The sequence below is a fragment of the Salmo salar genome, chromosome 28 (genome assembly GCF_965601325.2).
Source record: "Salmo salar chromosome 28, fSalSal1, whole genome shotgun sequence".
NCBI classification, from domain to species: Eukaryota; Metazoa; Chordata; class Actinopteri; order Salmoniformes; family Salmonidae; genus Salmo; species Salmo salar.
In genome coordinates, this window is record NC_138318.1 from 21,862,690 (window position 1) to 21,885,163 (window position 22,474).

The 22,474-nt window shown below is 41.8% G+C and overlaps 3 protein-coding genes across 5 annotated transcripts; 2 read left to right on the forward strand and 1 right to left on the reverse strand.

Annotated features, from left to right (window-relative positions):
* Positions 1–53: 53 nt before the first annotated feature.
* LOC123731428 (uncharacterized) lies at positions 54–16,817 on the forward strand. 2 transcript variants are annotated; one of them, XR_006762530.2, is made up of 9 exons: positions 54–152; positions 13,524–13,591; positions 13,675–13,728; positions 13,848–13,912; positions 14,054–14,091; positions 15,912–15,991; positions 16,074–16,136; positions 16,313–16,363; positions 16,543–16,677. XR_006762530.2 is itself a non-coding variant. In XM_045710048.2 (9 exons), the coding sequence occupies exons 1-9, from the start codon at positions 11,602–11,604 to the stop codon at positions 16,594–16,596; spliced, it is 549 nt and encodes a 182-aa protein (XP_045566004.1). In that variant the 5' UTR covers positions 11,419–11,601; the 3' UTR covers positions 16,597–16,817. The 2 variants fall into 2 exon arrangements, 1 of the variants encoding a protein (XP_045566004.1); XM_045710048.2 differs by lacking the exon at positions 54–152 and adding an exon at positions 11,419–11,677 and having other exon boundaries at positions 16,543–16,817.
* On the forward strand, positions 158–2,492 carry LOC106589647 (solute carrier family 2, facilitated glucose transporter member 11). Its single transcript, XM_045710046.2, has one exon. It carries the CDS (start codon positions 441–443, stop codon positions 2,253–2,255), a length of 1,815 nt encoding a protein of 604 aa, XP_045566002.2. The 5' UTR covers positions 158–440; the 3' UTR covers positions 2,256–2,492.
* A 237-nt stretch (positions 16,818–17,054) lies between the features above and the next one.
* On the reverse strand, positions 17,055–22,019 carry ppm1g (protein phosphatase, Mg2+/Mn2+ dependent, 1G). 2 transcript variants are annotated; one of them, XM_014178877.2, is made up of 11 exons: positions 21,947–22,019; positions 21,399–21,532; positions 20,822–20,891; positions 20,629–20,714; positions 20,265–20,394; positions 19,706–20,154; positions 19,217–19,333; positions 18,727–18,961; positions 18,439–18,568; positions 18,257–18,356; positions 17,055–18,118 (listed from the first exon to the last, which is right to left on the reverse strand). In XM_014178877.2, the coding sequence occupies exons 2-11, from the start codon at positions 21,507–21,509 to the stop codon at positions 17,930–17,932; spliced, it is 1,617 nt and encodes a 538-aa protein (XP_014034352.2). In that variant the 5' UTR covers positions 21,510–21,532; positions 21,947–22,019; the 3' UTR covers positions 17,055–17,929.
* Between the last annotated feature and the right edge of the window lie 455 nt (positions 22,020–22,474).

Here is a 22,474-nt window from a genome sequence, read left to right on the forward strand (position 1 = left end):
TGAATTTCCGATTCATCGAGGTACCCGTATTTGCTATATCCTTCAACTTCAAGGGGACACCGGTAGCTAGCGTCATCCCGAATTAGAAACACGCGTTCTTTCAATATACATGTAGTTATGTGCAACAGTTGTGAATCTGTTCCATCAATATGGTAAGACTCCCTCCCTAATTCTTATTTTTCCGACGGTTGGGTTACGTTTGGGCATAGAATTTAGCGTCCTGTCCAGTAGCTATCAAGACAAGATCCCTCACGCTACAGAAACAGGTGAAATATTGGCCTACCATATAGGCCATTCTGGCACATACATTACTTTATTTACTATGTGTCTAAAAAACACAGCTGCTGTCAAACCAGTGTAGAGTAAGCTCTGAGTCGGATGCATCTGTCCTCTTAAGGAATAAAGTATTATTAGAATCAACACAGTCTCAAATCTTGCAAATGAATGTTAGAGCGGATGATGGCACAGAAACAGAGTCAGATAGGCCTGCAGGCAATTCCAGAACCCTCACCCTGACGGTGTGCTCCGCTGCCATCGGTGGCACCTTCCAGTATGGCTACAACCTCTCCATCATCAACGCCCCCACCAACCACATCCAGAGGTTCATCAATGACACATACTGGGAGCGCTGGGGAACCGGCCTGGACACCTCCCAGGTGACCCTGCTGTGGACCGTGATCGTGTCTGCCTTCTCCCTGGGTGGCCTGACCGGGGCTCTTCTGGCAGGACCCATGGCTGTCCGCTGTGGTAGAAAGAACTCACTACTTCTCAATAACTCTTTCTTGTTCCTCGGTGCAGTCCTCGCCCTTACCAGCAGGGCGGCGAGGTCAGTTGAGATGATTGTTCTCGCCCGCCTGCTAGTGGGGGTCAACGCTGGGGTGAGCATGAACGTCCAGCCCATGTATTTCGGAGAGAGCGCCCCCAAACACCTGCGTGGCGCTGTGGCCTTCTCCTCGGCCGTGTTCACTGCTTTCGGGATCTTCGTGGGCCAGGTGGTGGGTCTAACGGAGCTGTTGGGTACCGAGCCCCTCTGGCCCTACCTCCTGGCCAGCAACGCCCTCCCAGGCCTCCTCCAGCTGCTCACCCTGCCCTGGTTCCCTGAGAGCCCCCGCTACCTGCTCATGGACCGGGGGAACAAGGAGGCATGCGCCCGGGCTCTGGGTAGGTTCCGCGGTGGGGCTGACTTCAGCCTGGAGATGGAGGAGATGCTGCAGGAGCAGGCTGATGCCGGTGGGGCCACGGCCAAGAGTCAGACTCCCTGGGACCTGTTCTCCAACCGCTCCCTCCACCCCCAGCTACGCACTGTGATGGCTGCTAGCAGCGCCATGATGCTGTGTGGTAATGACTCCATCTACTTCTATGCCTCGTACATCTTCCTAGCAGCAGGGATCCCTATGGAGAAGGTCCAATATGTTTCTATCGGCACTGGGGCCTGCGAGTTCACTGCTGCCGTCGTGTGTAACCTGCTGATTGAGCGTGTGGGCCGCAGGATGCTCCTCAGTGGCGGATACGCCCTGATGGCGGTCTGGGCGCTGGTCTTCACCCTGGCCCTGACCCTCCAGGGCTACTCTGTCCCAGGGATGCCCTATCTCAGCATGGTCTGTGTGTTCTGCTATATCCTCAGCTTCGGTATGGGCCCTGCCGGGGTTACGGGAATCTTGCCTGCTGAGATCTTTGACCAGACGGCTCGGCCTGCGGCCTACATGGTGGCTGGGTCCCTCATGTGGATCAACCTCTTGATAGTAGGCATGGCTTTTCCGTTCATAGTGAGTTACCTCGATGCGCTCTGCTTCATCCCGTTCTGTTGCGTCTGTGTGGCGGCCTCTTTGTTTGTGGGCCTCACTCTGCCCGAGACTAAGGGCAGGACACTGGCTGAGATCACAGCAGAGTTTGATAGGAGGAATCTTTTGAAGAAGGGCCCAGAGATGCAGGGGCCCGAGCCCATGAAGGAGCAATATCAGCTGGGTAAAGCTCTCTCTCTCACCATCGTAGACCCAGAGCCCCTCTCTCATCTCTTAGACCCAGAGCCTCTCTCTCTTACGGCCCTAGACCCAGAGCCCCTCTCTTTCACTGCCCTAGGCTCAGTGTCTCTATCTCTCACTGCCCCAGACCCGCTCTCTCTCACCACCCAAGACCAGACCCGCTCTCTCTCACCGCCCCCAGACCAGAACCACTCTCTCTCTCTCACCGGCCTAGACCCAGAGCCTCTCTCTCTCACCGCCCTAGACCCAGAGCCTCTCTCTCTCACCGCCTAGACCCAGAGCCTGGGGGGACAGTCTGGGGGTCTGAGGGTGGGGTATTATATGAATAAGATGTAATTATGGTGTATGAATGTGGTGCCTTGGTCCCTAAACCAAATAGCCTATACCTCTTTTTGAACTCACTGTAATCAAGACTGCTGTTATAATGACAAATTAAGTCTGTCCCCGACTAAAAATAAAATCTTGGTCGACCGAGTCTTCCTGTTCTTTCGACCAATCAAAATGTTTAAACTTATTTTTTCCATATAAAGACATACATACACCCTATGTGTTTGAATAAAATCAACTACATATGCACTGAGCTTGTCTGATGCTTTAAGCACACTGTTTTGATTAGATAATTATCACACAAAAATGACTCAAGAAAGAGCCCGATGGTCACACTGTGTTAAAAAAAATGACATTGAGTGCCTGTGTGACTAGCGCACGTTGTCTCGTTCTCCTCCCTACTGCAGCGAAAAGGCACCACACCACAACAAGTGTTTCTTGCGCTGTCCGTGCTGAAACTGCAACATCATTTCAGCCATTTAGTTTCTTACTTGTTTCTGAAAAGTTGTTACCGAAATCCCTAATTTGTTGACAAAAAATATTCCCTATTCCGTCAACCCTTGCTCTCTTTACATGAAACATGTAAGCATCGCATGCATGTGACCAATAGGGTCTGACCTATAGCCTATCATAATCACATCAATAAAATGCTTATAACAAAGTCCAAACCCATAATGTCAACTAGCAAAATGGATGCGGGGGACATGGAAAAAGAAACTCAAAACGGCCGAATATTTACTGGTTGCTCAGGAGGGAAAGGGGAAGTCAGATCTGTCTTAGACATTTGACTTAGTCGTGGAAACAACTGGAGATTAAGAAATATTTGGGTATAGGCGCAAGTGTTGTGAGAATCGTGTGCCAAGCAGTTGCTGTTAGATTACAATATTATCCTTTTTTATAACCATTTGGAACAGTCTAAACAACACTAAATAAATAAGTGTACCAGAGAGTCTGTACTAATGAAAAAAACGAATATATAAAGCCTTTATTAAATCAGACTAAGAACAGTTGCGTGCATTCGTGAATTGCGGTTTAGGTAAATTATTCAAAGCTTCCTTTATTTAATTGTAAAACTAAAATGCTTGTTTGCATTTCAAAGCATGATTGTCTCATGCTTTGATGGCATGAACGAACGAAGGAATGAATGATTGATTGATACAGTAGCCTATATAATGAAATATAGGCCTAAGTAAGTTATGGTATTAAGACTAAACAGGGCACGCTCTTAGGCCTACAGCTCAATGGTGGTTATACAAGGTTAAAATACTAAGCCTACTAATGATGATGACGACATTACTCATTATTATAATGATTAAAAACAGCCAAATCTGTGAAATTGCTTTAGCCGTCATTTTGCCGTTGCATGAGGCTTGGTGCTCATGGAATTAGTAGGCTATTAAAGAAACACTCAAACAGGCAACAGAAGCAATATCTGTCTTATTTCTGTAGATGTATTTGGATGATTTATAAAGCCAGGCACATTTAATAGTTAGGCTATTCATTATAGACCTAATTAAATTGTGGTTTCCTCGCTCCTCCATTTTCTTAGACAATTAGGCTAAGGCAAGGCCTGTTTCCTCAGCTCTGCTGCTGCCTCCGCCGCATTGTTCTCAATCCCAATATGCTGGTTAACTTTGCTATTATGCACATAGCAACATAGGGAAAGGCAGCAATTCTATGGCGCACTGAAGATTATTTCAGAACCGCGGACGGTGACCGTATCCAATGCGGGAGAAAACTCATTTGTTCTAAAATAATATTTGATTTATTCATGTTGCACCATTATTTTTACCTAATATAACCATATAAAATTTCAGTATCACGTCTTAGAGTGATGGATTGTGCCCAACCCTTGGCCTCTACAGCCGTGAATCAGACAGGTCATGTGCACCATGAAAAAAATTATAATAATTGCTACTGCTTGATTAAAGAGATCTCGGTCGACCAACAGCTTATCGGCCAATTAATCGACCAGTCGACTAAATGGGGTCAGCCCTATAATGAATAATGATTTTGAATAATGATTTTGCACTATATTATTGCTATGATTTCTTTATCAAAACTCCATTACCTCCATTATGTTTAGACTGATGTAATTATGGTGCAGTGTGAGTCAGATATGTTCCTTCCATGCATGTGTGATATGGGGAAAGGGCATTGTCTGGTTATACTTGAATATCAGCACTGTACTACTCTCATCAAGTCCAGTCTCTACAGTTATGTACAATTTAGAATGTTGTAAGCTCGACCTATTTTGCTGTAAATGCCAAACCTGAATTGATATTGATTGTTGCAGTATGTTTACAGTATATAATGCATGTTTTATTTATTGCCAAAAGGAGAGTTGGATTATACATTTTCATCCTATTTTTGTCTGTTTGATCAGGAAATCACCAGCTATTTTCACTCTTTATGCCACAACACAAACACTTAAAACACATAATATAGGCTATAATGGTGAGCAGACTATTTAAATTACTATCCAGAATGTCCATTAGGTGGCATCATTGCGCTGAGTAAGTCCTGTGTTTCAGGGTTTCATGTATGTACCTTCAGTACCAGGTCCACCCTACCCTTGGTTACTCTTGGGTACCCAAAGGTTATCTATGCACTTTCAAGCATGACAAAGAAACTCTATGAAGCCATTCTTTGCAATTCTTGCTTTGTATGTATTTGAGTGTATGTATTTGAGTGTAAGACTGAAACAAGTGCTGATGTCAATCCAGCAATCTTTTTCTGTCATGAAACAACTACCGTAATTTCCGGACTATATGCCGCAACTTTTTTCCCACGCTTTGAACCTCGCGGCTTAAACAATGACGCGGCTAATATATGGATTTTTCCCGTTTTCAATTTTTTTTCTCCAAAAAAAACACATTCTGTGACGTGCTCAGTTTTTTGGCGGCATGAAGCTTTCATTAGACCAATGAAATTGCCGAACGGGTTAAGGTCAAACAACTTTTTTATTTACTGTTTAGATTAAATCGAGCGCTCTAAAACTTCCCATCATTCTGATTACGGTAGTCATTTTGTCACCCTCATCATGGCAAAGACACAGAGAAATGCATATGATGCAGCTTTCAAGTTGAAGGCGATTGATCTGGCTGTTGGAAAAGGAAATAGAGCTGCTGCACGGGAGCTTGGTCTTAATGAGTCGATAAGACGTTGGAAACAGCAGCGTGAGGAATTGACTCAGTGCAAAAAGACAACTAAAGCTTACTGCTAATTTTTTATTTTTTGTTACAAGCCGTGTTTCGTTAAAGCCCATTTATTTTTTGTTACAAGCCGTGTTTCGTTAAAGCCTATTTATTTTTGTTACAAGCCGTGTTTCGTTAAAGCCTGTGTAAAGTTCATTTGTTTCAATGTACCGGTAGGCACCTGCTGCTTATAGACATGTGCGGCATATTTATGTTCAAAATAATATATTTTTTTACATTTAGTGGGTGCGGCTTATATTCAGGTGCGCTCAATAGTCCGGATATTACGGTATATAATATAGATACAGTACCAGTCAAAAGTTTGGACACATCCACTCATTCCAGGGTTTTTCTTTATTTTTACTATTTTCTACATTGTAGAATAATAGTGAAGACATGGAAACTATGAAATAACACATATGGAATCATGTAGTAACCAAAAAAGTGTTAAACAAATCAAAATATATTTTATATTTGAGATTCTTCAAAGTATGCACCATTTGCCTTGATGACAGCTTTCTGCACTCTTGGCATAAAAAAAAATAATGAAAAACCCTTGAATGAGTAGGTATGTCCATTCTTTTGACTGGTACTGTATATAACCTATAAAATGCTGCATGCTGTACTCTTTACCATTTCTGTAATGATGATAATGATATTTAAAAATGCAAGAAATCTATCCTAATTAAAATCTACAGTGTCTTGAGAAGAACTGTTACAAGAATGTTTCAATAAGGCAATCTGTCCTATGGCTCAGCTCAGGTGCCTACTCTCACCATAGACATATAGATTTATAAATGTTTACATTTTTGTAATTTAGCAAGGTGCTCTTATCCAGAACGACTTAGTTATTAGCACATTCATCTTAAGATAGCTAGGTGAGACAACCACATATCACAGTTGTAGTAAGTACATTTTTCTCAAAGTAATCAGCAAAGTTTGTGTTAGTAGGAAAAGGCAAGTGTTGTTTTAATTTTTTTGTCGCTGTGGGATGTAATAAAGATTCTTTGTGAAGAGGTAGGTTTTCAGACGTTTTTGGAAGATGGTCAGGGACTCGGCCGTCCTAACGTCCGGGAGAAGCTCATTCCAATATTGGGGTGCCAGGACAGAGAAGAACTTTGACTGGGACGAGCGGGAGCTAGAAGTGGCTTGGGGTGTAGGGTTTGAGCATAGCCTGAAGGCAGTGGTGTAAAGTACTCAAGTAAAAATACTTTAAAGTACTACTTAAGTTGTGTTTTGGGGTATCTGTACTTTACTATTTATATTTTTTGACAACATTTACTTTGCTACGTTCCTAAAGAAAATAATGTACTTTGTCTCCATACATTGAGTGTTTAGCAGGACAGAAAATGGTCCAAATCACACACTTATCAAGAAAACATCCCTGCTGCCTCTGATCTGGCAGACTCACTAAACACAAATGCTTAGTTTGTAAATTATGTCTGAGTGTGAGTGTTGGAGTGTGCCTCTGGCTATCTGTAAAAAAAAAAAAAAAAATATGCCGTCTGGTTTGCTTAATATAAGGAATTTTTTATTATTCATACTTTTACTATTGATACTTAAGTATATTTTAGCAATGACATGTACTTTTGGTACTTAAGTATATTTCAAACCAAATACTTTTACTCAAGTAGTATTTTAATGGGTGACTCACTTTTACTTGTCATTTTCTGAGGTATCTTTACTTTTACTCAAGTATGACAATTGGGTACTTTTTCGACCACTGCCTGAAGGTAGGGAGGGGGCAGTTCCCCTTGCTGCTCCATAGGCAAGCACCAGGGTCTTGAAGTGGATGCGAGCTTCCACTGAGAGCCAGTGGAAAGTGCAGAGAAGCGGGGTGACATGGGACAACTTGGGAAGGTTCAACATCGGGCGGGCTGGCTGCAGCGTTCTGAGTAAGTTGCAAGGGTTTGATGGCACAACCAGTGAACCCAGCCAGCAAAGTTGCACTTTTCCAGATGAGAGATGACAAGTACCTGGATTAGGACCTGTGCCGCTTCCTGTGTGAGGAAAGGTAATTTTCTACGGATGTTGTCGGGCATGAACCTGCAGGAGAGAGTCACTGCTTGGATGTTTGCATAGAACAGCAGGGTGTTGTCCAGGTTCACGCTGAGGTTCTTTGCCCTCTGGGAGGGGGACACCATAGAGTTGTCAAAAAAACCTCTAGACCACCTTTACTCCACACACATAGATGCATACAAAGCGCTCCCTCACCCACTATTTGGCAAATCTGACCATACTTCTATCCTCCTGATTCCTGATTACAAGCTAAAATTAAAGCAAGAAGCAGGAATAAAAAAGTGGTCAGATGAAGCAGATGCTAAGCTACAGGACTGTTTTGCTAGCACAGACTGGAATATGTTCGGGGTTCTTCCGATGGCATTGAGGAGTACACCACATCAGTCACTGGCTTCATCAATAAGTGCATCGATGATGTAGTCCCCACAGTGACTGTACGTACATACCCCAACCAGAAGCCACGGATTACAGGCAACATCCTCACTGAGCTAAAGGGTAGAGCTGCCACTTTCAAGGAGCGGGACTCTAAGAAATCCTGCTATTCCCTCCGACGAACCATCAAACAGACAAAGCGTCAATACAGGACTAAGATCGAATCATACTACACTGGCTCCGACGCTCATCGGAGGTGGCAGGACTTACAAACTATTACAGACTACAAAGGGAAGAACAGTCGAGAGCTGCCCAGTGACACAAGCCTACCAGACGAGCTAAATTACTTATATGCTCGCTTCGAGGCAAGAAATACTGAAACATGCGTGAGAGCACCAGCTGTTCCGGACGACTGTGTGATCACGCTCTCCGCAGCCGATGTGAGTAAGACCTTTAAACAGGTCAACATTCACAAGGCCGCAGAGCCAGAAGGATTACCAGGATGTGTACTCCGAGCATGCGCTGACCAACTGGCAAGTGTCTTCACTGACATTTTCAGCCTTTCCCTGTCCGAGTCTGTAATACCAACATGTTTCAAGCAGACCACCATAGTCCCTGTGCCCTAGAACACTAAGGTAACCTGCCTAAATGACTACCGACCCGTAGCACTCACGTCTGTAGCCATGAAGTGCTTTGAAAGGCTGGTCATGGCTCACATCAACACCATTATCCTAGAAACCCTAGACCCACTCCAATTTGCATACCGCCCCAACAGATCCACAGATGATGCAATCTCTATTGCACTCCACACTGCCCTTTCACACCTGGACAAAAGGAACACCTATGCGAGAATGCTACAGCTCAGCGCTCAACACCATAGTGCGCTCAAAGCTCATCACTAAGTTAAGGACCCTGGGACGAAACGCCTCCCTCTGGAACTGGATCCTGGACTTCCTGACGGGCCTCCCCCAGGTGGTAAGGGTAGGTGACAGCACATCCGCCACGCTGATCTTTAACACGGGGGCCCCTCAGGGGTGCGTGCTCAGTCCACTCCTGTACTACCAGTTCACTCATGACTGCACAGCCAGGCACAACTCCAACACCATTAAGTTTGCTGATGACACAACAGTGGTAGGCCTGATCACCAACAACGAGACAGCATATAGGGAGGAGGTCAGAGACCTGGCCGTGTGGTGCCAGGACAACAACAATTCCCTAAAAGTGATCAAGACTAAGGAGATGATTGTGGACTACAGGAAAAGGAGGACAAAGCACGCCCCCATTCTCATCGACGGGGCTGTTGTGGAGCAGGCTGAGAGCTTCAAGTTCCTTGGTGTCCACATCACCAACAAACAAACATGGTCCAAGCACACCAAGACAGTCGTGAAGAGAGCACGACAAACCTATTCCCCCTCAGGAGACTCAAAAGATTTGTCATGGGTCCTCAGATCCTCAAAAGGTTCTACAGCTGCACCATCGAGAGCATCCTGACTGGTTGCATCACTGCCTGGTATGGCAACTGCTCGGCCTCCGACCGCAAGGCACTACAGAGGGTAGTGCGTACGGACCAGTACATCACTGGGGCCAAACTTCCTGTCATCCAGGACCTCTATACCAGGCGGTGTCAGAGGAAGGCCCTAAAAATGTTCAAAGACTCCAGCCACCCTAGTCATAGACTGTTCTCTATGCTACAGCACGGCAAGCAGTCACGGAGCACCAAGTCTAGGTCCAAGAGGCTTCTAAACAGCTTCTACCCCCAAGCCATAAGACTACTGTACATCTAATCAAATGGCTACTCAGACTACTTGCATTGCCCCCCCCCCCCCCCCCCCCCCCCCCATTTTACGCTGCTGCAACTATCTGTTATTAACCATGCATAAGTCCCTTTAATAACTCTACGCATATGTACACTACCGTTCAAAAGTTTGGGGTCACTTATAAATGTCCTTGTTTTGAAGGAAAAGTACTTTTTTTTGTCCACTAAAATAACATCAAATTCATCAGGAATACAGTGTAGACATTGTTAATGTTGTAAATGACGATTGTAGCTGGAAATGGCAGATTGTTTTTATTTTTATGGAATATCTACATATGCGTACAGAGGCCCATTTATCAGCAACCATCCCTCCTGTGTTCCAATGGCACGTTGTGTTAGCTAATCCAAGTTTATCATTTTAAAAGGCTAATTGATTGTTAGAAAACCCTTTTGCAATTATGTTAGCACAGCGGAAAACTGTTGTTTTGATTAAAGAAGCAATAAAACTGGCCTTCTTTAGACTAGTTGAGTATCTGGAGCGTAAGCATTTGTGAGTTTGATTACAGGCATTTCTTCTGAAATTTGTCAGTCTTTTCTTGTTCTGCGAAATGAAGGCTATTCCATGCGAGAAATTGCCAAGACACTTTAGATCTCGTACAACGCTGTGTACTACTCCCTTCACAGAACAGCGCAAACTGGCTCTAACCAGAATAGAAAGAGGAGTGGGAGGCCCCGGTGCACAACTGAGCAAGAGGACAAGTACATTAGAGTGTCTAGTTTGAGAAACAGATGCCTCACAAGTCCTCAACTGGCAGCTTCATTAAATAGTACCCGCCAAACAACAGTCTAAACGTCAACAGTGAAGAGGTGACTCCTGGATGCTGACCTTCTAGGCAGAGTTCCTCTGTCCAGTGTCTGTTCTTTTGCCCATCTTAATATTTTCTTTTTATTGGCCAGTCTGAGATATGGCTTTTTCTTTGCAACTCTGCCTAGAAGAGTGTGCTTCTGATCAATTTGATGTTATTTTAATGGACAAGAAATGTGCTTTTCTTTCAAAAACAAGGACATTTCTCAGTGACCCCAAAATTTGAACGGTAATGTAAATATTACCTCTTACCTCGACTAACCGGTGCCCCCACACATTGACTCTGTACCTGTACCCCCTGTATATAGCCTCGCTATTGTTATTTTACTGCTGCTCTTTAATTATTTGTTACTTTATTTATTATTTTGGGGGTATTTTTCTTAAAACTGCATTGTTGGTTAAGGGCTTGCAAGTAAGCATTTCACTTTAAGGTCTACACCTGTTGTATTCAGCGCATGTGACAAATACAATTTCATTTGATTCATAATATCTAGTAGTCATTCATCTTGATGCTGTTAATAATTGTCAATTACGTAATATTATTTGTGCTATTAAGGCTAACAATTTTGCTTATTTGAATGTTGTTAAACAATATTCTATGTATGTTAACATTTTCTACTAAATTGTTACTAATTTCGACCATTGTGTTCTTTTTGTATTATTATATCTTCATCGCGAGACTTTTTTGTTCTTGTGCAATTTTCCTGGCATCTCAGAGGTGGTAGTTCAAAGGTTCAGAGCCCACCCACTGCGGAAACGACAGACGATTTGTCGCGACAGATGGTTTGTTTACATAACAGGTTAGCTGAATTAACGTAGTAGGTTAGGAGAATTATGTTAATGTTAGGAAAAGAGTTAGGGTGAGGTTTCGCCTCAAAGCTACAGTCATCAACGGTTGTCCCCGACGCGACCACTAGATGAAGCTGTAGGCCTACTCCATCTAGCCATAACGCTAGAAACAAAAACATACTATCTGGCGACAAATCATCATTATCATAACACCGGCTTGCAAGACTTTGATATAAAGGAGAAAAAAAACGGGGCTTCCTTCAAGCTTGATTTGGCCCGCGCTGCGTTGATAAAATGACAAATATTCGTCGTGATAATTCTCAAAGTTTATCAAAAGCTTGGATTGCACTGAGAAGACTTGATAAAAACGGTTGGTCTATTTTTTTTTTTTCAATTAATCCTTTTGGGTTGGAGTTGCGTAAACGTTAGGTTTCTTTTGATTTATTTAGCTTCTACACCTGCATTGCTTGTTGTTTGGGGTTTTAGGCTGGGTTTCTGTACAGCACTTTGAGACATCAGCTGATGTAAGAAGGGCTATATAAATACATTTGATTTATTGTTGCTCCCTGACGCTGTGTTTACACTGGTTTCCATATAAACACAGTCTCTGGGTTACATTTTAGCTCGTGCTAGTCGTGGGTTGCAGCTGAAATAACATACAAATCTAGCTACCCCCTTATCAAGATCAAAACGGCAGCCACAAATATTTACACCTAACAAAAATATAAACGCAGCATGCAACAATTTTAAAGATTTGACTGAGTTAGTTTATATAAGGACATCAGTCAATTTAAATAAATAAATTAGGCCCAAATCTATGGATTTCACGACTGGGAATACAGATATACATCTGTTGGTCACAGATACCTTTAAAAAAGCTACGAACGTGGATCAGAAAACCAGTCCGTATCTGGTGCGTCCACCATTTGCCTCATGCAGCATGACACATCTCCTTAACATAGAGTTGATCCGGCTGTTGAGTGTGGCCTGTGGAAAGTTGTTCGACTCATCAATGGTCGTGCAAAGTTTCTGGATGTTGGCGGAAACTGGAACACGCTGTAGTACATGTCGATCCAGAGCATCACAAACAAGCTCAATGGGTGACATGTCTGGTGAGTATCCAGGCCATGGAAGAACTTGGACATTTTCAGCTTTCAAGAATTGTGTAACAGATCCTTGTGGCATGGGGCTGTGCATTATCATGCTGAAATATGAGGTGAATGGCACGACAATGGGCCTATAAGGATCTAGTCAAAGTAGCTCTGTGCATTCAAATTGACATCGATAAAATGCAATTGTCTTTGTCCGTAGCTTATGCCTGCCCATACTATAAGCCCACCGACACCATGGGGCACTCTGTTAACAATGTTGAGCAAACTGCTCGCCCACACAAGCCATACACACTACACTGTCTGCCATCTGCTTCCCTGTGACGGTTTCTGACAGTTTGTGCAGAAATTCGGTTGTGCAAACCCACAGTTTCATCAGTTGTCCAGGTGGCTGGTCTCAGACAATGGTTACACGTGGTCTGCGCTTGTAAGGCCGCTTGGACTCCTGCCAAATTCTCTAAAATATGTTGGAGGTGACTTATGGTAGAGAAATTAACATTAAATTCTCTGGCAACATCTCTGCTGGACATTCCTGCACAGTCAGCATGCCAGATGCACTCTCCCTCAACTTGATACATCTGTGGCCTTGTGTTATTTAACAAAACTGCACATTTTATAGTGGCCTTTTATTGTCCCCAGCACAAGGTGCACCTGTGTAATGATCAAGCTGTTTAATCAGTTTCTTGATATGCCACACCTGTCAGGTGGATGGATTATCTTGGCAAAAGAGAAATGCTCACTAATAGGGATGTAAACAAATTTGTGCAACATTTTTTTTTTTATAGAAATATGTTTTTTGTGCATCTTTTATTTTAGCTCATGAAACATGGAACCAACACTTTACATGTTGCTTTTATGTTTTTGTTCAGTATAATAAAAATGTAGTATATACTTCCAGCCCAACTTCAGCCAGCTGGAAGCAGGTGGCTTTGACATCTTTGTTGACGTACAGTCCACTGAGAAATGATAGCCAGCGAGGCTACTTGAAATTAAATGTAAGCCCCCTATCAAGGCTTCACATTATAAACCATCTGTGATTATTTATTGCAGTTGCACACATAAAAAAGCTGAATTCATTACAAATTACATGTGTTCCTCCTATTCCAGATGACAGAGTCATTGCATTGCAAGAGGTCACCATTCCAAAGGGTATGGAGGCCACTACAGTTAAACAGGTAGGCAGAGTGGTTCAGCAGTAGGCCAAATTGTCAGGTCAGGTTTCTCCCCCATGCTAATAGCTCTCGCTCTCTCCTTCAAGATCATAACACATTCGTTTGGATTGAATTCTGCTAATGTGACACAGACATTTAAGGTATGCCATATTTATTTTTATAAAGTTCTGATTCCTAAAATTCAGTCTCAAAAGATTGTACTGTATACTGACTGACACTATTATAATGTATCCCTTACCAAATGATGGCATATTTGTAGATAAGAAACCACAAGGGCTGTCTGATTCCATTCAACAGCTTTATACCTGTGAACAGCAAGCATATGTAAGTACTGCAACATTCAGTATGTTACTGTGAGCCAATAATTTACTAAAATGTATATTTCATGTAAAAAAATACAAAATATTCGAGTGTAATTAATTCTATCAGTGCATAACATTAATGTCAATATATTTTGATTCATAGGTCATATGTGCTGGAAGTGGCAACAGTCTTTCAGCATGGTACACATTTAACTTATATCCTCACATTAAAATATAATTTAAATAACAGATATATGGTGAGCTACAAAAGTATTAGGACAGTGACATTTTTTGGGGCTCTGTAGTCCAGCACTTGACACTATGAAACTACAGCAGTTTTTGTACATAGTCCCCCCATTTTAGGGTACCAAAGGTATTTGGACAAATTCACTTATACACTGAGTGTACAAAACATTAAGAACACCTTCCTAATATTGAGGTGCACCCCATCTTTTGCCCTCGGAACAGCCTCAATTCGTCAGGGCAAGGACTACAAGGTGTCAAGCTTTCCACATGCAGGCTGGCCATTGTTGATTTCAATGCTTCCCACAGTTGTGTCAAGTTGGCTGAATGTCCGTTGGGTGGTGGACCATTCTTGATACACACGGGAAACTGTTGAGTGTGAAAAACCCAGCAACATTAGCATTCTTGACACAAACCGGTGCACCTGGTACCTATTACCATACCCCGTTCAAAGGCACTTAAATCTTTTCCCTTACCCATTCACCCTCTGAATGGCACATATACACAATCCATGTCTCAATCGTCTCAAAGCTTTAAAATTCTTCTTTAATCTGTCTGCTCCCATTCAACTCCACTGATTGAAGTGGATTTAACACGTGATATCAATAAGGGGATCATAGCTTTCACCTGGATTCACCGATGTGTCAGTCTATGTCATGGAAAGAGCACACTCAGTGTATATGCATTAAAGTAGTCAAAAGTTTAGTATTTGGTCCCCATATACCTAGCATGCAATGATTATATCAAGCTTGTGACGCTACAGGTCCCGTGTGGCTCAGTTGGTAGAGCATGGTGTTTGCAACACCAGGGTTGTGGGGTCGATTCCCACGTGGGACCAGTACGGATAACAATAATTAATGAAATGTATGCATTCACTACTGTAAGTCACTCTGGATAAGAGCGTCTGCCTAAAATGTAAAAAATGTACAAACTCGTTAGATGCATTTGCTGTTCGTTTTAGTTGTGTTTCAGATGATTTTGTGCCCAATAGAAATGAATGGTAAATAATGTATTGTGTCATTTTGGAGTCACTTTTATTGTAAATAACAATATGTTTGTAAACACTTCTACATACATTAATGTGGATGCTACCATTATTACGGTTAATCCTGAATGAATCGTGAATAATGATGTGTGAGAAAGTTAGACGCACAAATATCATACCCCCACCCCGCTAACCTCCTCTTTTATTGTAATGGTGAGAGGTCTTCGTGCTATGATATTTGTGCGTCTGTAACTTTGTCACTCATCATTATTCACAATTCATGTAGAAGTGTTTAGAAACATATTCTATTCTTATTTACAATAAAAGTGACTGCAAAATGACACAATACATTATTTACCATTCATTTCTATCCGCACAAAATAATCTGAAACACAACCAAAACAAACAGTAAATGCATCCAACAAGTGTGTAGTCACAAGCTTGATGTAATCATTGCATGCTAGGAATATGGGACCAAACTAAACTTTTGACTACTTTAATACACATGTAAGTGAATTTGTCCCCCTAAAATGTGGGGACTATATACAAAAAGTGCTGTAATTTCTAAATGGTTCACCCGATATGGAAGAAAATTAAATTAAGATGATTTTCTGCACTTTAACATGTATAATTTCAAATCCAAAGTGCTGAAGTACAGAGCCAAAACAACAAAAAAATGTGTCACTGTCCCAATACATTTGTAGCTCACTGTATATTATCCAGTATATAAATCTATGTTGTTTCCCTTGTTAAAATGCGTGATTGATGTTGTGGTGTATTTGTTGATTCTAAGTCATTCCAAAACCACGGACCATTGCCATGACAGTAATCAATAAAACTATGCGAACAAGACTACAGGGAGTTGTCAGAAGGGTAAGACAATATTTCTAAGGGCTTTCTATATTCATAATCCAGAGAGGAATAAACATTGATTTGTCATTATTTATTTTTTCAGATAGTGAGACTTGAAGAACTGTTTCCTCAGATTAAATTAAGACGTCATGAGAAGATTTATCAGGTACATCATAAGTAATACATCATATTGTACAAAAAAAGTATCAAAATGTTTGCACTCGCTAATGAAAGTCGCTCTGAATAAGAGCGTCTGCTAAATGACTCATGTAAAATATTGGAACTACAGTATCATCACGCATATAAATGCATGTCGGCTGAGTTATGTTTTTATTTTAATAGGAAATAGAGTTGCTGAACCAACAGTTGAGATTTCTTCATAAAAGAATGCAGGTAAGCATAAGTATTGCTTATGACAAATATAGGCAGAAGAAAATAAAAAAAGGTTGATTTTCTGTTACTGCATATAAGATGAGGGTTTACTTGAATCGGGCACAAAGAAGTGTGTACCACAGTCTACTGGCTATGTTACATTCAGATTGTGTTTAATATAGACGCAATTATTGTTTCAGATGGCTGATTCTCACAGCTGGATGGGAATGTTCATCAGAACTCCTATGTGGTAGAACAAAACACCTAGGCCCAACATGTTATATGTACTTTCCATTCGTTTATACTGTCAACTTTACCATAGCCATATGAGCAATGGTAAATCTGGTTAATATATACCTATTATGACATTGTATTATCTGATTTTGTCTGCAGTGTAGCATATCTTGAAAATGTAAGATCGTTTGAGTGGTATAGAAATTCAATTTGCTGTTGGATATACTTGGTATAAAATGTTCACCCCACAAAATAAAACTGAGCTTATTATTTTGGGAACAGTAGTTCCAACTAGCCGGGGTACAAGTCTGTTTGTGCAATCATTCCACCAAGGGGAGTGGAATGATCGCACAAACAGACTTGTACCCACCCAGGCTAACTCCAAACCACTTCAGGTATGAAACTATTGGCATGATGCTTTAGTGCTTTGCTACATGATTGTGCAACCTTTCCATCTCCATTACTGATTAAATAAAAAGGGTGTTTGTCAACTTTATTGATTTAGGGGGGAAAAAATACTTCATGGGATTTTAAGTGAAACTCAATGTTCTCAAAAAGTACCAAAATAAAATGTACTAAAATATTTGGGTTAACCCTTTAACTGGACATTTAGGTCAAGCATACAAAGATACATGAGAAGTGAAGAGCTTTTGTTCCATGAATAGTTATACTAAATCCATCAAAAGCATTTGCTAAATAATTAACTAAATGTAAGGCAGTTGCCACCATCTTTATGCGCAAACCAAGTCATGAGACAAAGGCAGACATTTAAATAGCATAGTGGCCTTAACTCAAGAGGTGGTTGGCAAATTTTTCTGGGAATATGTGAGTGCAAGGAATGTAAAATGTATTCATTAAATACAGCTAGTACAAAATGTAACATGAATTGAGTAGTTCCAAATCTATTTGTGTTCTTTGCCTAGGGGGACATTTGACTCATGCAAACAGTGATTGTCCTTTTAAAGTAAGTAGACAAGATGTCACTTGTCACACAAAAAATAAAAATGTATTTGTATGTAATTACAGAATGGTGTCCAACGAGTATGCACCAAATGTCACATTGATCCACAATTACAAAGATGCATTTCTTCCATCAACAAATATTGAAAATTATATACATAAAGGGCATGGGTGACAAAAACAGTACACTAGGATTCACAGGACACATTTCCAATAGGACAGTTAAGCAAAATCAATAATTACAAAGAGGCCATTTTACTTTTATACTTTCTCTTCAGTCTCGGAACATTAAACTAAAACTCATCCTATCCCAGAGACCATGGTCTTTAAACTTTTCAGAGATGGTAAAGTTCTGGCTTGTGAAAAGGACTGGAGTTATTGTACTTGGCAGTTCTATTCGCTTTTTGACTTTTTGCTGTCATTCCCGTTCTTCTCTGGGACAATCTCATCAGGCTTTCTCTTCTTGGTGCCGTCGGCCATGCTGCTGTCAGGGTGAGCGCTGAACGTGATGATGATGCAGGTCATGTTGTCACAGCCTGTGCCATCTCCAGATGTATCAGGTGCCAAGCAATGGTCAAGTAGCTAAGGAGACAAAATAAAGTTTGAGAGCGCTAGTTCATTGTTAAATAAAGAATGAGTAATGTCATGATTACAGGGGAGTGGTGGATCTCAGGTACATCAACTGAGGTTTCCCAACACAGTAAAAAAATATAATCTTACTTCTTCAACTATGGAGGACAAAGGCCTGGCAGCATCATCGGCATTAGGCTTTATTCTCTGACTGACAAAGTCTACAACCTCTTGACTGCTCATGACATTCCTGTGGATGACACTCATTAATGAAGAAAAATATAGCTGTGGATCCATTTCACACAAAAAAAACTATATCAAACAAACTGTACCAGATTCCGTCGCATGCAATGATCATGAAGTCGTGCTCTGGGTTGAGGGTGAGCACTTTGACGTCAGGCATTGAGGAGATCATCTGCTCCTCTGGGCCAAGGGCCTTGTTTCGTTTGTAAAAGTGATCGCCTGAAAACACAAAGGCCCTCTCAATCTGATGTCTTTTCTTTTCTACAACAGCAAAAAAAAAAAATATATATATATATATATATATATTTTTTCTGGAAACAATGCCTGATAATTGAAATCAAATGCCAGGGCTAGGAAATGCAGGAGGATCGATTTACCGATGGCCCTGGAGAGGTTGAGTCCTCCGTTGACGCGACCGTCCATGGTGACCTTTCCCCCAGCATTCTTTATCCTGGCCAGCTCCAGCTCATCCTCTGGCTTGTGGTCGTAGGACATGTCTATGGCCTTGCCCTTCTCAGACACGACACAGCGGGAGTCGCCGGCGTTTGCCACAATCAGCTGTTTCCCTCTGATCAGAGCCACCACTGCTGTAGTGCCACTGTCTGCGCCAGGCTGGGGAAAAAGGGCATACAGTTTCTGAAAATAGCCACCTTCAGTTTAAAGGGCCTGTGATTAACCCACTACACAGCTAAGGAGATTAATCACAGAATAATATTTTGCATTTAGTGAGGCATAGAAAGTAATCACTACTTCAGACACAAAACACCCCATTACAACCTTTCAACAACCAGGGCTACTCAGAAATCCTTTTAATAAAGCGCTCTCCATTCAAGGTTTAAGTTGAAAATTAAGCGCAGTGTATTCTACCTCTTCTTTTCCATCCATTCCAGGGTAGCACATCTCATTCTCTTCATCAGAGTCCTCCCCCTCTTCCGTGTCTTCTTCCTCGTCACTGTTTTCACCTTCATCTTCCTCACTGGCATCCTGTAGAAGCGTAATTACATAGTTAACACACATAGCATTCTTTCCACAATTACAAAAATATTTTAAACAGTTTATTTGTTGAAAAATCCAGTTGGGGGGGGGGGGATTAATCTATGAACAGCAAATATGAGTTACAGCAAAGGTGCCCAACCCTCCTCCTGGAGAGCAGTCATTCTGCAGGCTTTTACTCCAACCAGAATCTATCAACTGATTCTACCAATAGCTGTTCACCAGGACCTTTAAGCTTAATCAGGTGTGTAAGAACTGTTTGGGCAAAAGCCTGAATACCCAGTAGCTCTTCAGGCAGAGGGTGGGGCACCAGAGTTAGAGTAACAGGAACTTAACTCCTGAAGGAGAGTTCTTCCCCCTCACCTCCTCTTCGCTACCCTCCTCGTCTTCCTCTTCCCCTGACTCGTCACTGTCCTCAAAGAACTTGGAGCTGGTGTCTCCTGAAGCCGGAGCTGCTGAGGAGGAGCAGGAGGGCCCGGTTTCTTTTTCTCCTTCAGAGGACCCTGCTGCTCCTGCCGCTGAAGAGCTGTCCCCTTCTGCTCTCCTGCAGGCCCGCAGCTTGGAGAATCCCGCACCACCAGTTGCACTTCCAGCACCATCAGCCTTCTGATTGCTGTCCATCTCGCTCTCCACTTCCCCGTTGATGCCCTTCTCCCCATGGGAATGTGGTTCACCTTCCCCAGACTCTTTTTTGCCCTCCGGACAGAGCTTCTTGTGTTTAATCGCATTGAGGTTCTGTCCATAGCGGACGAGTAACTCTTCAATGGTCAAGGTGGCCTCTTCGTGCAAAAGTTCTGCCTCCTCATTGTCCACTAACAGACCGAAAGGAACACATGGGTTTGAATCAAACTATTTGTTTTGAATAAAGCACAAGGAATGACAACTACATATTTAACTTGGACGGTTGTTACAGCGTACTTACAATCATCTTCTTCAGCCACTTTTTCATTTGGTGCTTCCTCTTGTGGACGGCCAGCTATCTGAACAAGCTCTTTGATCACTTCCTCTGTGGTCACCCTGCTATCAATGGCCAGAAATGCATCCTCCAAAGCCTGAAACACATGCACCCACCTAAGACAAATGTATGCTGCTATGGAGTAGAGTTTGACAACAAATACAAGAGCTATTGAACCAAAGTTGGTAGGTACTCACTTTTGACAACGTGAGATTGCACAATGTTTATTGGGTGTACTTTCTATATATACACTCTTACATATATGCAATATGTTCCATTTTCCATGTCAAGAGGATTCCTTTCCATACCGCAAATGCATTCTTGCACTCACCTTTTGCAGTTTGCCATCTTTGTAAGTCTTCTGTTCCTTAATGATTTCAGGAAGGTACTTGGAACAGTATAATGCTACTTCCTCACCTGAGAAAGCAAGTACTGATTATTTAGAATAACTTGTTTAATAATGTCTGATATTAACACAAATAACATACAATCAAGGTACGCACACGGGATAAAAAGAGCAGTACCTCCATGTCCATCATACACAGCAAACATAGCTGTTTCTTCATCCAGTTCTGGAATGCAGTTGTGAGCATCCTGTTGAAAGAAACAAAAACGTTACTCTCATGGAATGTCATTTCTATGAGCAGTATAACAGCTACATAATAGAAATCAGACCGGTGCCATTTGAATGTGAAAATGTAATATGATGCATTTACATTGTCAATGTCAACGGCCCAGTCTTGCACATCTTACATATCTATATCAATACATGCAGGAAAGCTACCTAGCTACATTGTTAGCTAACTACAAAACTATCAGTATTCATGCCCAAATAAAACTTAGCTAGCTGGCCAGTGTTGACGTTGATAGTTATTAAGCCACGTGTTTAATGGTTGGATAGCTAAGCCAAGCTCCACATGTTTAACAACGTGTAGCCCATTATAGACAACTTACAGTACTTTTTGTTGTCTGAACCAAATCCTTTCGTTAACATTCTAGCTAACTGGTAGCTAGTTCTGATAGCTAGTTAGTTGGACACCATACTGGCAACGAATGACTGCGGAATCCAATTCGGCTAGCAATTTGTTTAGATCATCTTACCTCCATTGAGACACGCCAGCCCTGCATGGCCGCAAAGCCATAGCTCATATTTTGGTTTCCCCCATTGGAAGAGGACTTCACTGTATTGGGTTGCGACAAGTAAGCTCCCATGATGTACCAACAATGGGTTTCAACTTCGTTGATGTTGGAAAATCCGATGTGGTAGGGGAAAAAAACAAGATGACGAAAATAAATTAGACAGATGCTCCAACTTCACCGTACAGTTCATTATATCATGCAGTAGAGTATAAACATTGCTATCACGCAGTAGAATATAAACATTACAATATTTTTGACAAAGGGCCAAAGGCTAGTTAGCCGGTTTATTGCTAGCTTGGATGGTGTATCTAGCGACTGTTGGCTAAGCTAACAAACGAACATAGACACCGTTCTTACTCACAAACTATACATATTTTAAGCAAAGGCAAATGGGACACCATTAACCGGAAGATAATACTTGCTATCAAAACATTTCAGTCTTAAAAGTGAGTCCAATTTTAACATTTTACAGGAAAATACCAGCACGTGTAACTACAAACACAACAGACCTCTCAAAAATAATCGGATACATAAAGGAAGCGGAAACGATGTGATGAATGAGAGGTGCGCATGTCTACTTGTGAGCAGGGGCGTTCAGAAAGGGCGCCAAAACTTTAGTTGCAGAGAACGAGTACGTCCCCGAGGTGTCGCAAAAGTCACCGATTCTAGTGTGGCCAACAAACGTTGGAGTGGATCTATATCCTTTCTCCGTTTCCTTTCCTTTTAACATGAAAAAAGACGACAGGCTGCAGTTCGGTAAAAACATGTTTAGTTCTTTAATCAGTAGACACGAAAGAGATTTTAAATACCCAAGAATACATAACAGTAGGTGGGGGAAAACAAAGGAGATGTGTATTGCCACTATCTTGTCCTGTGCTGTTGGTTTTGCTGGTATTGTTTTTGTGTAACTATTTTCTTATATGCAAAGTCAAAAAGGATCATTGCCAAAAATGTAAAATGAAATTGAGTACGTTTTCTTCCAATACTGAGCTTTTCCTTAAACTTTTACAACATTTGAGATTCCCTTCCTCTTGGGG

Excerpts from the sequence above, each read along its gene's own strand:
- ppm1g (XM_014178877.2), bottom strand. The coding sequence starts at position 21,509 with ATGGGAGCTTACTTGTCGCAACCCAATACAGTGAAGTCCTCTTCCAAT. Across the intron at positions 20,395-20,628 it reads AAGATGGCAAACTGCAAAAG|GCTTTGGAGGATGCATTTCT; the intron begins GTGAGTGCAAGA and ends CATGTGTTTCAG. Across the intron at positions 20,155-20,264 it reads AGTGGCTGAAGAAGATGATT|TGGACAATGAGGAGGCAGAA; the intron begins GTAAGTACGCTG and ends TCGGTCTGTTAG.
- LOC106589647 (XM_045710046.2), top strand. The coding sequence starts at position 441 with ATGAATGTTAGAGCGGATGATGGCACAGAAACAGAGTCAGATAGGCCT.
- LOC123731428 (XM_045710048.2), top strand. The coding sequence starts at position 11,602 with ATGACAAATATTCGTCGTGATAATTCTCAAAGTTTATCAAAAGCTTGG. Across the intron at positions 13,592-13,674 it reads AGGCCACTACAGTTAAACAG|ATCATAACACATTCGTTTGG; the intron begins GTAGGCAGAGTG and ends CTCTCCTTCAAG. Across the intron at positions 15,992-16,073 it reads TACAGGGAGTTGTCAGAAGG|ATAGTGAGACTTGAAGAACT; the intron begins GTAAGACAATAT and ends TTATTTTTTCAG.